At 34.9% G+C, this 15,114-nt stretch overlaps 1 protein-coding gene across 1 annotated transcript in view; it reads left to right on the forward strand.

Annotated features, from left to right (window-relative positions):
- LOC143256074 (transcription factor collier-like) overlaps nt 1-15,114 on the forward strand; it is a 69,820-nt gene that overhangs the window by 12,249 nt on the left and 42,457 nt on the right. The window contains exons 3-4 of the mRNA XM_076512746.1: nt 7,172-7,235; nt 11,141-11,196. Of these exons, the coding sequence (XP_076368861.1) occupies nt 7,172-7,235; nt 11,141-11,196 (120 nt within the window). The remainder of the gene's footprint in view (nt 1-7,171; nt 7,236-11,140; nt 11,197-15,114) is intronic.

Below are 15,114 nucleotides of genomic sequence, written 5' to 3' on the forward strand. Positions count from 1 at the left end.
CTCTGCCCTATAGTCTACCACTGCTAAATCGTAGAGGTCTAGCACAGATAGCCCTCGTGCAGCTTGGGGTTATATGTAATTAAAACCTCCTTTTTTCTTGGATTTCACAAAATTTTGTTGCTTTTTTTTGTAAGTACCTCTATTTTTCTTTCCCCTTGCCTTATGAGTGTGTGTGTGTTTTCCTATAGCAAAGCCACATCAAGCTATCTGTTTTATCCACCGAGGAGAATCGAATCCCTGATTTTAGCATTGTAAATCCGAAGACCTACTGCTGTCCCACCAGGGAACCCCTTGCCTTATGAATCCTTTTGTATCTGATAGTGCATTATTAGATAATGTTCACATGTGAAATGCATCTAACATGCTCTAACTACTAGTCCCTTTCTGGGAATGAAGAAATGACCTGTAAATGGCTTTCACAGAATGTACAACCTTTTAATCCATGTTTCTTAGTGTGGAAATATTTTCTGCGATTTCATCACATGTAACATTCCATGTACGAAGTACTGCTTTTGGAAAAAAAACGTTTAATTATGTTCTAACAGTATCAAGAAAGAAAAACAAAATCAAGGTTTTTTTGCCACAATAAACAAATTAAATATTTATTAAAACTTTCAGCCAACTATTTATCGTCGTTAGGGTTAATGAACGATGGCGGTAACTGTTACCGAAAATCGTCTGCTGAAAGTTGTAATAAATATTTAGACCTTAATTGTGTAAAAAAAAAAAAACAAAAAAAAAACAACATCGAATTTGCCTTTTACTCTTTATGTAGTAGAACAATATTCCGGGAAAGGACTTGCGGATGTTCTAGGAAATTGAGTTAAAATATTAATGTCTACTTTATCAACGAAGAAATATACAATAAATGTCTTTCCCGCCCGACCAACCATTAGAAAGTACTTCAGAACCAAACTGTCGATTTTTTGTTGAGCCACAGCTATATCTTAAATTGTAAGACAAAAGTATTTTTTGTGACAATTCCCCACTAATTTCATATTATCAAAGCTATGTAATAAATTACTAAGCTTCATTTTTTCTTGCATATGTGATATCAATTTTATTTCTAATTTTAAACTTTCACAATTTACAAAGTGCTTCAAGTGCGTAGTCGTAAAAAAAGAGGTAGTACAAACATCTGATGCAAAAAAAAAATCGGTAAACATTTGAGGAATAAAAATAAATGTCATAGCCAAGCTTTTCGAGTCTTCTGAACTGTCAAACACATTGCTTCACTTCTCTGTTTCTCAGAGTATCCTATGTCAAATGTCCCACGACACCAGGAAAAGCGTTCCTGATGAATTGACATCGAGCCTTCATATAAACCCTGTTTTTTATTTTCATATTCCTAATGAGCCACTTTTTATATCTCCTCCTTAAACGTTCTCCCATTAGTTTCATATTATTTCTCAACAACTGCTTTATTCGGGAACAAACTGTTAGACGATCTGCAGTGTGTTGTTGAATACATCTTGAAATGCTTCTGCTGGAACATGGTTCCTCAGAAGAAATTATAACACAGGTGTGCATCCAAATGTACGGTGTGTATACATGTCGTTGAATCTATAGCTAATTAGTGAAGAGCAGTTTTCGATCCAAGATTAAAATAGTATGAGCACTTAAGTGGAACATTATTCTGAAAGTTGGGCTTTGAAAATCACGTGACATTTCTTTTTGCAACAACAATTAAAAATTATGCATAGAGATTAATTTGAAGTGGCTAATCAGTTATGTTTCCATATTTTTTTTCATTTAAAACAAACATGATATTTCACTTCAGGCTGAGGGTCTTGTTCAATTTTTTTTTTTTCCACTGGAGACTTCTTCGATTTCACATTTTGCAAGTGAAGAAAATATTGATGGCGCAACTTCATTTTTAAGTACAGTGGAGCTATAAATGAAGAGAAAATGAAGGAAATATTCATGAGACAACATCATTTTCAAGTAATGTGGAGCTGCGAATGAAGGGAAAATGAAGAAAATATTCATGGGACAACATCATTTTCAAGTATTGTGGAGCAGCGAATGAAGGGGAAAATGAAGGAAATATTCATGGGACAACATCATTTTCAAGTATTGTGGAGCTGCGAATGAAGGGAAAATGAAGGAAATATTCATGGGACAACATCATTTTCAAGTATTGTGGAGCTGCGAATGAAGGGGAAAATGAAGGAAATATTCATGAGACAACATCATTTTCAAGTATTGTGGAGCTGCGAATGAAGGGAAAATGAAGGAAATATTCATGGGGCAACATCATTTTCAAGTAATGTGGAGCTGCGAATGAAGGGAAAATGAAGGAAATATTCATGGGACAGCATCATTTTCAAGTATTGTGGAGCTGCGAATGAAGGGAAAATGAAGGAAATATTCATGGGACAACATCATTTTCAAGTATTGTGGAGCTGCGAATGAAGGGAAAATGAAGGAAATATTCATGGGACAACATCATTTTCAAGTATTATGGAGCTGCGAATGAAGGGAAAATGAAGGAAATATTCATGGGACAACATCATTTTCAAGTATTGTGGAGCTGCGAATGAAGGGAAAATGAAGGAAATATTCATGGGACAACATCATTTTCAAGTATTGTGGAGCTGCGAATGAAGGGAAAATGAAGGAAATATTCATGGGACAACATCATTTTCAAGTATTATGGAGCTGCAAATGAAGGGAAAATGAAGGAAATATTCATGGGACAACATCATTTTCAAGTATTGTGGAGTTGCGAATGAAGGGAAAATGAAGGAAATATTCATGGGACAACATCATTTTCAAGTATTGTGGAGCTGCGAATGAAGGAAAATGAAGGAAATATTCATGGGACAACATCATTTTCAAGTATTGTGGAGCTGCGAATGAAGGGAAAATGAAGGAAATATTCATGGGACAACATCATTTTCAAGTATTGTGGAGCTGCGAATGAAGGGAAAATGAAGGAAATATTCATGGGACAACATCATTTTCAAGTATTGTGGAGTTGCGAATGAAGGAAAATGAAGGAAATATTCATGGGACAACATCATTTTCAAGTATTGTGGAGCTGCGAATGAAGGGAAAAATGAAGGAAATATTCATGGGACAACATCATTTTCAAGTATTGTGGAGCTGCGAATGAAGGAAAATGAAGGAAATATTCATGGGACAACATCATTTTCAAGTATTGTGGAACTGCGAATGAAGGGAAAATGAAGGAAATATTCATGGGACAACATCATTTTCAAGTATTATGGAGCTGCAAATGAAGGGAAAATGAAGGAAATATTCATGGGACAACATCATTTTCAAGTATTGTGGAGTTGCGAATGAAGGGAAAATGAAGGAAATATTCATGGGACAACATCATTTTCAAGTATTATGGAGCTGCGAATGAAGGGAAAATGAAGGAAATATTCATGGGACAGCATCATTTTCAAGTATTGTGGAGCTGCGAATGAAGGGAAAATGAAGGAAATATTCATGAGACAGCATTATTTTCAAGTATTGTGGAGCTGCGAATGAAGGGAAAATGAAGGAAATATTCATGGGGCAGCATCATTTTCAAGTAATGTGGAGCTGCGAATGAAGGGAAAATGAAATAAATGTTGATGGTACAACATCATTTTTTAAGTATCGTGGAGCTAGAGATGAACGCACCTATTAACTTTTAACTTTTTAACTGACACTGTATAAAAAACTCGAATCAGTTTCTTTTTGCTGACTTATTGTCCCTTTCCGTATGTACTATTTTCTTTGTTTCATTTACTACGATATACTGATATGAGAAATAATACATGTTTTCTATTACTGCCACTTAACAAATGAAGAATTTCCTCTAAACACTAATAGTTGAAGAAATAATTACAAAATAATTTGAAAAACAAGACTGTTTGTTAAGTTTTTATAATGGTTTAGATAATAAACAAATACCTGAACTTATTATGAACTGAAAAGTTCGATGCAGATGCGCGAATATTTGGTTGAGTACAATATCTTTTATATATAACAATAAATGTTTAATTGTGGAAACCTAGCAGTAAATAGGTGCTTATAAGCTATAATTACTTCTAGTTAGATGCGTCGTTTATAAACACAGCCCTATTTATGATTAAAAATTTGCAAAAAATCTAATATGCCAATCAATCAGTGTTTTTTTTTCTATTACCAATTATCCTGCAGTTTCTAAACTAATTAGTTAAGCCTACAACAGTCAATTACATAAATATTTACGCCACTGATAAATTACTAATATAATATACACAACTTGCGATTAATTCCAATTTTAAAACATTTAAAATTAAATGCAAAATAATCAACACTTACCTGCTAGTAAAAAGAGACTGGCATGTTTTATCTTCTTAGAAATATCTGAGTGCAGAAGTCCACAACAGTTATTGTGCATTATTTCTACACTTAGGCCACCAACTAAATGGCGCTTGTCTGGCATAGCAAGTGAACGACACTATATTTTCAGGCTATATTATCTACAGCTTGCTGATCAAAGTTGCTATTTGTTACATTTTCTTAAATTTAACAATTTTATTACGCTAAATGAATGATCGTAGTTCCACTATCTAAGTTGATATTGTATTAAATTAAGTGACGATCATTGCCACACTGCCAGAGCTGGTATTTAGTTACATCAAAATAGACATGTGTGGCCCAGTGGTTAATGTACCGGACTATGAGTCCGGGGGTTATGGTTTTCTCCTAGCTGCAGCTAAATTGTGCTCGGCGTGAATAGATTGTAACAATGGCGGTTAACTCCCACTATTCGAGTAGTGTGTCCCAAGAATTGGCGGTAAGTGCTGTTTTATTTCTGGAACAGTTAGCCCCTTTGTAACTTTGTGTGAATATTCGAAGCAAACAAATATGAAACCAGAAACCACTGTTTCAACAAAATGATGCTCGTGCTGTAAGTGAGAGGTTAATATTCGTTTGTCTAGTTATGACGGATGGTGATAATAAAATACCCGCGCTCTACTATGGGGTTCCAAGTGCCCAATCTACGGATTATCATGCTCCATTATATTCAGTTATTTCTATAACAATCTTTAAGGAGTATGTAAAGTACCTAAAAACAAAGACCTTTTGGACACCCGCCCGTGGTACCTGAGAAGGTATAGCTCTGTGCAAAAGTGTAAGGACACGAGAATATTTTGTCATTCCATCCATTTTATGGGCTAATTCTTCTATGGCATAATTTCAACACTATTGTAACGCTTCACTGATCCTTGTTGATAACTGAATGAGCCAGGATGAGAACACTTGTAATTCTTTAGAATTTCCATGTACTTATACCAAGAACATGCTGATCAAATTCAGGGTCAGAAATAGCTATCATGGCACCCCATGCAGTGTCTTAACTATATAGAAATAAGTTAGCATATGGTACTCTTATATGCTAGGAGGGATCAGTTTAATAGGTCTCCACAAATAAACCTTAATAAAACAGTGTTTAATGCTATGTATTAAGTGTTCTCGTTCCACGGCCCAAAAAGCGTAAACAATTTTTAATAGAACAGATAAAAGCTTCACGTGATGCTGGTTGAACCCTCCGACAAATTGCTGAAGACTCGAACTTCTTCCTAAGCACTGTCAGGTACACCCCAGATCGTGACACCGATATTAAGTATCTTTGGTTTTTACACCCTTCGGAACAGAAGAAAAACTGTCATTGAACTTAAACATGAGATAAACGACCACGTATCAAACCACAAAAAACTGTCCAGATCTACAGTATCTAAAAGATTGAAAATGAATGGAATATTTTATCATGTAGAAGTTAAAAAATTTTACTTCGATCTCCAATATTGTCAAGAGACATAAACTGCTAAAAATTGCAAAGACTGGACTGTTGGTGATTCGAAAAAGGTGTTATGGACGGATGTGTCCAATTTTGAAATATTTGGTTCAAATCGTAGGTTATGCTTCGGTCGGAAGAAAGATGATACTTATCTCAATGCATAGCACCTACCGTGAATCATGGGGGTGGCGTGTAATAGTTTGGGAGTGTTTTGTGCTTACATGAAGGAGATATTTTCAAAATGGATGGAATAATGGACCAGCACAAGTACCGTCAGATACCGATCCGTCATTTAACCTGCGCATAAATTACTTAATTAAGGAAGAAGTTGCTGGAGTCATTCAGATGATGCAATGCCCCCCACAGAGCCCCGATCATAGCTCAATTGAGCAGATCTGAGAGTTGATATATCAAATATTTGCCAGTCAAAAGTTGCTTCCAAATAGTCTTTATGGGAATATATTAGAATCATTTGGACACTTTGATTAAATATGTTGCAATAATGTCTGAAAGACTTCCTGCAGTTATTAAAACAAAAGAGGAAACACAAAATATTAAATGTCCCCTGAACGCAATCACTTCCACTGAGTTTATGTTGTACTAAATATGAACATTAATAACATTTTGATGTTTCACCTGTGAGTTATCTTCCACTGTTCTTTGAAAGTAGCCTGAAATTAAATTTTCAATTTTTGCACAGTGCTATATGCCTAGGGGACGGAACAGGAACACAAAATCTGATGCCACTTCGGTCCCATCGACCCTGTAAATATGTCCCTACAATTTTATCATACCTTGGTAATAGGGGGGCTACACCATGGGGATTCAACCTCAAACAAACCCCATTAGGATACCTACCCGTTTACCGCATTTGGTTTCGCTAACTTGTATTGAACGTGGTTTGAAGCATGGGTCCTCCGGATCGTAAGCAAAGAGAGATAGGAATACAAAATTTCAACTAAAATCTGGTTCAGAAACCCTGAAAATCCACTCTAAGATCCTTCACCTCCCATGACTCGTAGGTGACCTTCTGGGTGCATTGTAGCCCATCTTTGTAGGAGCTACACTACAGAGAAGGAGGACCCTTGGCAACAACGATTCCGCCAACCAAGTTTTTTCGTGCTTTCTCCAAAATTATGCGTTCGCAGACAAACAAACAGAGCATGAACTGTTATAGGATTCAGCATGGATTGTGGGTGAAATGTTATTTGTGAAGCAATATGTAGAAAAAAAAAGTATAACAAATTTAGCAGACAAATTATTTATAACATTTCTTTACTAATAATTAGTTGAATACTTTGATTCTCAATTTATAATATAATATTTATAATAGATTTTATAATGTAATAATTTTGTGATTCTATTTCTTACTTACATGACCTACAGGAGCCAGACGGTCAAAAAATAAGTAATGGAGTTCACTACAGACTTCAGTTACTGTATTCCAGCGGTAAGTTTACTTCCTTATGGTATACTTCAACATTGAAATGTGTTAATAGTATTTGGATCTCCTTCAAACATTGTTAATACAGACATAAGGGAACTATATCCGGAAATTGTTTAAGATTAGTTTGTTTTTGAACTTCTCGCAAAGCTACACGAGGGCTATCTACGATACTCGTCCCTAATTCAGCAGTATAAGACTAGAGTGAAGGCAGCTAGTCATCACCACCTACCGCCAACTCTTCGGCTACTATTTTTACTAAAGAATACCGTCACATTATAACGCTCCCACGGCTACCCCGTCGCAGCACACATACTAGCCTTTTTATGTTTGGTGCGGCGGGGGTTCGAACCCGCGACTTTCAGATTACGAGTCGAGCGCCTTAACCACGTGACCATGCGGGGCCCGTTTAAGATTGGAGTGTATTGTGTTAACTATACTTGAGTAAGATCGCGCAAATAAATTTACGCGTATGAAGCAAACGAGACCAATACGATATGAATAAGTTTTATTTAAGATAAATTTGTAGAGACTGTGAGCATGTGTATAACAACAAAAAATATCTTGCGCATAACATATACAATTTCGAACTCAAATAGCGAGAAACAAAAACAGTTTCCATAGCAACTGTTTTAAACTAAAAAGAAAATTATTCAGGGAGTTTGTCATTTACATAGTAAAAGAGTTTATTATAAGAAATGCTGATCTAAAAAGAAAACAAAAAAATAGAGGTATATCAGCGAGGACCACGGATAGATTGGGGATTGAAACCAGTCTTCCCATGGGATCAGGGAGGAAGGATTCGTAATAAAATTACACGGTGTGTGCGCTTAATGTTCACGATCTATAGTATTTAGTGGTACTGTTTACACAATTCACAAATTAAACAAATTCACTGTGCAATTGTTCGATCACAGGTCACCGTTTTTTACATTTATTACCTGTCTTAATAAGGCAAGCACATATAAAACCACGAATATAATTACTGTTTTATCACTCACTCTTCCAAACCCGAAACGGTAGATTCGGTGAGTTGGGTAAATATTGTGTAAATGTTTCGTTTTCAATGTTGTTGTTCTTCGGATCGGCCGCCAGTTCACTGAGGTTCTCACCGGTGTCTGGAAGACCTAACGTGCCTCTAATATTGGCACAATAAACAATGTTTCTAAGGGATGCTGGTGTTAATATAATAGAAAAACTTCTGAGAAGCTATTGTTTCGGTGTAACCAGGTGGAGTAGAGAAGGTAAATTTTAAAAAAAATTAATAGACTACAACTGCCTATTAAAAGGTTTCGGTTTATATGCTGGGGCCTCTAAACACGAAATGTCCGAGAGGAACGTTTTCGAGCTTAAGAAAGGGTTTCTTAACTCTGAATGTTAGAAGGAAGTTGTTTAGGACAAATACGGTGAAGGGCCCGGCATGGCATTGTGGTTAGGACGCTCGACTCGTAATCTCAGGGTAGTGGGTTCCGATATCCGTCACACCAAATATGACCTCGCCTTTTCAGCCATGGGGGCGTTATTATGTCACGGTCAATTCCATTATTAATTGGTAAAAGAGTCGCCCAAGAGCTGGAGATGAGTGATGATGACTAGTTGCCTTCCGTCTAGTCTTACACTACAAAATTAGGGACTGATAGTCGTCGTGTAGCTTTGTGTGAAATTCCAAACAAACAATATTGTGAAAAAGTTATGTAAAGTAAATACATTGAATTGATTGTGAAGAAGTTCAATGGTTAAAGATATGTAATGAACAAAGTAAAGAGTTTGAGGATTACTGTACATAAGAAATTAATTCTGGAGAGCTGCTCCAAAATTACAATAACAAAGAATCCTGAAGTGTCTTTAACAATATGAGGTCGTTTCAGAGCTACCAACTGCATGGTCAACAGAGCTACTAGTTGTATGATTAATAGAGCTACCAGTTGTACGACCAACAGAACTACTAGCTGTATGATTAACAGTGCTACTAGTTGTCTCACCAACAGACTTACTAGCTCTATGATTAACAGCGCTACTAGATGTATGATTAACGGATCTACTAGTTGTATGATTAACAGTGCTACTAGTTGTCTCACCAACAGACTTACTAGCTCTATCATTAACAGCGCTACTAGATGTATGATTAACGGATCTACTAGTTGTATGATTAACAGTGCTACTAGTTGTCTCACCAACAGACTTACTAGCTCTATGATTAACAGTGCTTCTAGTTGTATGATTAACGGATCTACTAGTTGTATGGTTAAGAGATCTACTAGTTGTATGATCAACAGTACTACTAGCTGTGTGAATAACAGAGCTGCTTGTTGTCTCACCAACAGACTTATTAGCTATATGATTAACAGTGCTACTAGTTGTATGATTAACAGAGCTTCTAGTTGTATGATTAAGAGATCTACTAGTTGTATGACTAACAGTACTACTAGCTGTGTGAATAACAGAGCTGCTTGTTGTCTCACCAACAGACTTACTAACTCTATTATCAGCAGAGCTATTAGTTGTATGATTAACAGTGCTACTAGTTTTATGATTAACAGAGCTATTAGCTGTTTGACCCACATAACTCTTTACACTGTGGTATAATGAGATCGGTATGTTTGCAGGAGTTCTAATTGTAACACTTTATGCCAAAGAATTGTTTATCAGAGAAGCACTGGTTTTGGGTTATTTATTGAAACCTTAACGGGTACGTAATGGAAGTGAAGGATTTGTTCGGAAGAGTGCTTGCAGAACGAGTGTTTCAAAGCTTGTCGTACACTTAAAACAACTGAGAAGTTTGTTTGAAGGAATAATGGAAGAACATGCTTTGGAAAACTTACCATTTACTTAATACGAAAGATAGATTTGAAGCTAAGGCTACACACAACAAGGAATTAATTTCCCTGAAGGTTATTTTTGATTAAAGATGAAAGAACCTTTCGATTTTTAATCTTGTTAACGTAAATAAATGTTTCCAAACGTTGGCCGTTTTACTAGAACTTTTATAAAGATTAAGTAAATTGTTCGAGGCATCGAAAGTTATCTACAAATTTAGTGAACTACCGATACTTAAATACCTCGTAACAGTAACACAGAATTAAATGTATATAATATTTTAACTTATACTAATTTAATGTGAGAGTTTGCTACTGCTTAGCATTAAATATGTATATGTGTGTGTAATGTTATATACTGTTTCCTGTAAAGTGCAAAGTAATAGAAGAGGCAACAACCAGACTTATAAAATATTTTATTATTAATGCAGGTGAAAAGTAATGTCAAAATAACCTAAAGTCGTTTGTTATAATAAAACATTTTAACATATGGAAAGCATGTTATCGTTATGTTACATTGTTTCACAGTATATATAATATAACATAACATATATATATATATATATACACACGCACACATATACACACATAGATCCAAAGCGAGCACGGCATGGCCAGATGGATAAGGTGCTAGACTCGTAATCTGAGGGTCGTGGGTTCGAATCCCCGTCGCACCAAACATGCTCACCCTTTCAGCCGTGGGAACGTTATAATGTTACGGTCAATCTCACTATTCGATGGTAAAAAAGTAGCCCAAGAGTTAGCAGTGGGTGGTGATGACTAGCTGCCTTCTCTCTAGTCTTACATTGCAAAATTAGGGACGGCTGGCGCAGATAGCCCTCGTGTAGCTTTGCGCGAAATTCAAACCAGATCCAAGCCAAACTTTTTTTTTCGTTGTAAGTCATTGTTTGAGCTATGTTTCTGAGACATTGTAAAGCATTCATAGAGAACATAATCACATTTTAAAATTGGGCAGAGACATAATTGGTCACTTTTTGCTAAATATTATATAAAGACTCGCCCTGTCGGCCACTACGTAAGCTATTTGAAATTTTCATACAAGAAAACAAAAATGAAAATTTTTTTCCTTCACAGGTATTCGCCAGGAACAAGATATTTATGTCCGGCTTATTGATTCCGCTACGAAACAGGTAAGACAATCTTTTCCAGTAATGTACATAAATAAGTTTAAAAAGAAGAAAACGTTTGCTGATGAAAGTCGCTCGAAGGCCGAGTAAACGTTCCGTACCACGGAATCAGAGAAGCCTGGAACTTTTCCCTGTGTTTGTTTATACGCACGAGGTCACATCCCACTCTTGGGGTGATTCACGAGACGTCGTTTATTTTATGTCTTACTGGCGGTCTGCCTGTTACGTGTTAATCTAAAATAGATGTGTGTATTCGCGTTTGATGTTTAATTGGACTAGGCTGACGTTTCGTGTGTTGAAACATTTTGAAACTGTCTTCACCAAAACGTGATATGTTCTTTTGAGTCTGGAACGGAAATAATTTCAGCTCGGTTTTAGTTCTCGGTATTCTGTGTTTCTCTTGAAATGTTGTTTTATTATTATTATTATAGTCCATTTTATCCAGAAAAGACGCTAAGCGTATCATCTTTCACTATTGTCTATTGCTTTTTTGCATCTGTTTGTGTGTGCGTGTGTCGTTGTTGTTTTTAATGTCGCTGTTATTGTCTCACTCTTGAAGCCCATTATCGGCGACGGTTATTTGTTATGTTTGCCTTAAGCTAAATATCCCTGTACGTTTTATTTATTTCCACACTAACAATACGATATCTGGTTTTGGTTCTCGGTTGACTCTTGTATAACCTCATGCCAGTCATCCTATTTCTATTCAGTTTCGCTTTTGAAATTTCATATGACTATTCCCTATTCACTTTTAGTGCTCTTGTTTTACCGATTACTCCCGTTAGTCTATTTGAATATTGTTCTAATTTTTTTTTATTTACTTTAGTTGCTCCTTGTGACATCATTCTGTTTTTCTTGGCTTTGGTTCAACTCCAAGATTTCAAGTTATAATTACTTCTAGTTACTCTGTTGATACTCTAGCATCATTTAGTGCTGATCCTACCTGATCACGTTGGACGTAGTTATAATTACTTCTAGTTATTCTGTTGATACTCTAGCATCATTTAGTGCTGATCCTACCTGATCATTTTGGACGTAGTGCTAAATAGTTGCAGTTTGCACTTAACCGTTTATTCTGACACTATTTTTTCTTCCATTTTCTTCATTATGGTTTCGAGGTGTTTAATTATTCTTGTTTTCTTATTGGTGTTGTTTTAATTACTCCAGGTTTATTGGTGCTGTTGTAATTACTCCTTGTTTATTGTTATTGTTTTAATTACCCCAGGTTTAATGATGTTGTTTTAATTACTTTTGCTTTATTGGTGTTGTTTTAATTACTCCTAGTTTATTGTTGTATTAATCACTCTTGATTTATTGGTGTTGTTGTAATTACTCCAAGATTACTGGTGGTGTTTTAATTACTCCAGGTTTATTTATGTTGTTTTGATTACTCCTTGTTTATTGAAGTTGTTTAAATCATTTCAGGTTTATTGGTGTTGTTGAAATTACTCCTAGTTTATTTTTGTTTTAATTACTCCAGCTTTATTGGTGTTGTTTTAGTTACTCGTAGTTTATTGGTGTTGCTTTAATTACTCCTGATTTATTGTTGTTTTAATTACTTCTGCTTTATCGGTCTTGTTTTAGTTACTCGTAGTTTATTAGTGTTGTTTTAATTACTCCTAGTTTATTGATGTTGTAATTACTCCTGGTTTATTGATGTCGTTTTAATTATTTCAGATTAATTGGTGTTGTAATTATTTCAGGTTTATTGGTGGCGTTGTAATTAATTCAGGTTTATTGGTGTAGTTTTAATTACACCAAGTTTACTGGTGTTGGTTTAATTACTCCAGGTTTATTGATGTTGTTTTGATTACTCCTTGTTTATTGGAGTTGTTTTAATCATTTTAGATTTATTGGTGTTGTTGTAATTAGTCTAGGTTTATTGGTGTTATTGTAATTACTCCTGGTTGTTCACTGGTGTTGTAATTACTCCTGATTTATTGTTGTTTTAATTACTTCTGCTTTATTGGCGTTGTTTTAATTACTCGTAGTTTATTGATGTTGTTGTATTACTCCTGGTTTATTGATGTCGTTTTAATTATTTCAGATTTATTGGTGTTGTAATTATTTCAGATTTATTGGTGGTGTAATTATTTCAGGTTCATTCATGTTGTTTTAATTACTTCAGGTTTACTGGTGTTGTTTTAAATACTCCAAGTTTACTGGTGTTGTTTTAATTACTCCAGGTTTAATTATGTTGTTTTAATTACTCAAGATTTTTGGTGTTGTTTTAATTACTTCAAGCTTATTTGTGTTGTTTTAATTATTCCAGGTCTATTGGTGTTGTTGTAATTACTCCAGCATGTTTATTGGTGTTGTTGTAATTACTCCAGCATGTTTATTATTGTTGTTTTAATTACTCCTGGTTTATTTTTGTTTTAATTACTCCTTGTTAATTTGTGCTTGTATAACTCATCCTGGTTTATTGTTCTTGTTTTAATTATCTCCTGGTTTCTTGGTGCTGCTATAATTACTCCTATTTTTCTGGGGAGTGCTTGTTTAATTACTTCTAAGTTTTTTGTTTAAGCTAGTTTATGGTATATTGTCAAATGTTAGCTCTTCAAGTAGTTTCATGCACAAATACGGTAGGTATTAGTTCTAAATAGTGCCATTCGTCCCTTGATTGTTAGTGTACTGAGCTTTTAACGTGAATGAATCCTCTTAGGTATACTTAATATACATTTATAATTTAGGTGAATTTACCGTTAAAAATAATCAATTTGTTTATGCAACTGCTGGTTTTAATTTTTGAAAACAAATTTCTTTGTGGATTCTTGGAAACAAAAATCAATTTCTGTAGATTATCAGATTATTTGATGTAGTGAATGTGATAATTAAGTGAATTTTCAGCTTATTACCATATAGATAATGGTTAGTTTTATGGTTAGTTTTATCCTCTATATGGATGATAACTGTTGGGCGTTGTCGCTATGGTGACAAGAGGTGGCTATCAGGGTCTGATTCACGCCGATAGCGTAATAAATGCACGTGCTGCACGTGATCAGATATCACATCTTCGCAACTTTGAAAAAGGCGTAATTCATGTGTTATAAATCTAGTATGGCATCTTTTTTTATTATTATTAAAATTAAAACAAAACTCTCGTAATGATACCTTTCGTAATTATTGCTTAATGTGATAAATCGTAGAAAACTCTAGTCGGTTTTTAATAAAATACTGCCTGAATAGGTGTGTCACTATAGACGTACACGGTGCAGGTAGCGTTACGATTAATCGGTTTTTTTTTTTTCTATATAAACCTCAAGCTGAAGGGTAAGATGAACTCCTTAATTTTGTGCCATGTCAAATTATTTGATCAATTTCACACACTGAAATTTTACTAACGGCGAAGTGACCAGATACATGAAGAATATGTATTGGTCATTTCAGTTACCTCTGGTTTTTGTCTTGGTTGTCCTCTGTTTGCCATTAAGCATGTCGTGATTATTGTGAATCAATATAAAAAAAAACAATTCATAAATAAACTAAACGAATGTTTAACTGTAGAGTCACTACATCCTAAAGTTTCTAAAGATTGTTCTACACTTGCGGTACCTATGAAGGTACTAAAGCCTATTCTAAGCTTGTGTTACCTGTAGAGTTATCAAATTCTGGTCTAAACTTGTACTATCTATAGTGTTAGGAGTGCCTATGTTAAGCATATTCTACATAAAGGGTTGCTTAAGCTTATTTTAAGTTTGTACTAACTGTAAGACTAGTAAAATGTGTGGTACATAAAATTTTAGTTGTGTGTTATCAAATACAAACTTTATAATAGGCTATCTGTGCTGTGCCCATCAGGCGCATCGGTCTAACGTTATAAGTTATTCAGATTTACCACATAGATAATGGGGGTGATATTTAAACAAATTGGTACCAAGGACCTTTTTGGTTGATAAAGTTTATTAAAAGTTTAGGTAA

Source organism: Tachypleus tridentatus, chromosome 7 (genome assembly GCF_004210375.1).
Source record: "Tachypleus tridentatus isolate NWPU-2018 chromosome 7, ASM421037v1, whole genome shotgun sequence".
In the NCBI taxonomy this organism is placed as follows: Eukaryota; Metazoa; Arthropoda; class Merostomata; order Xiphosura; family Limulidae; genus Tachypleus; species Tachypleus tridentatus.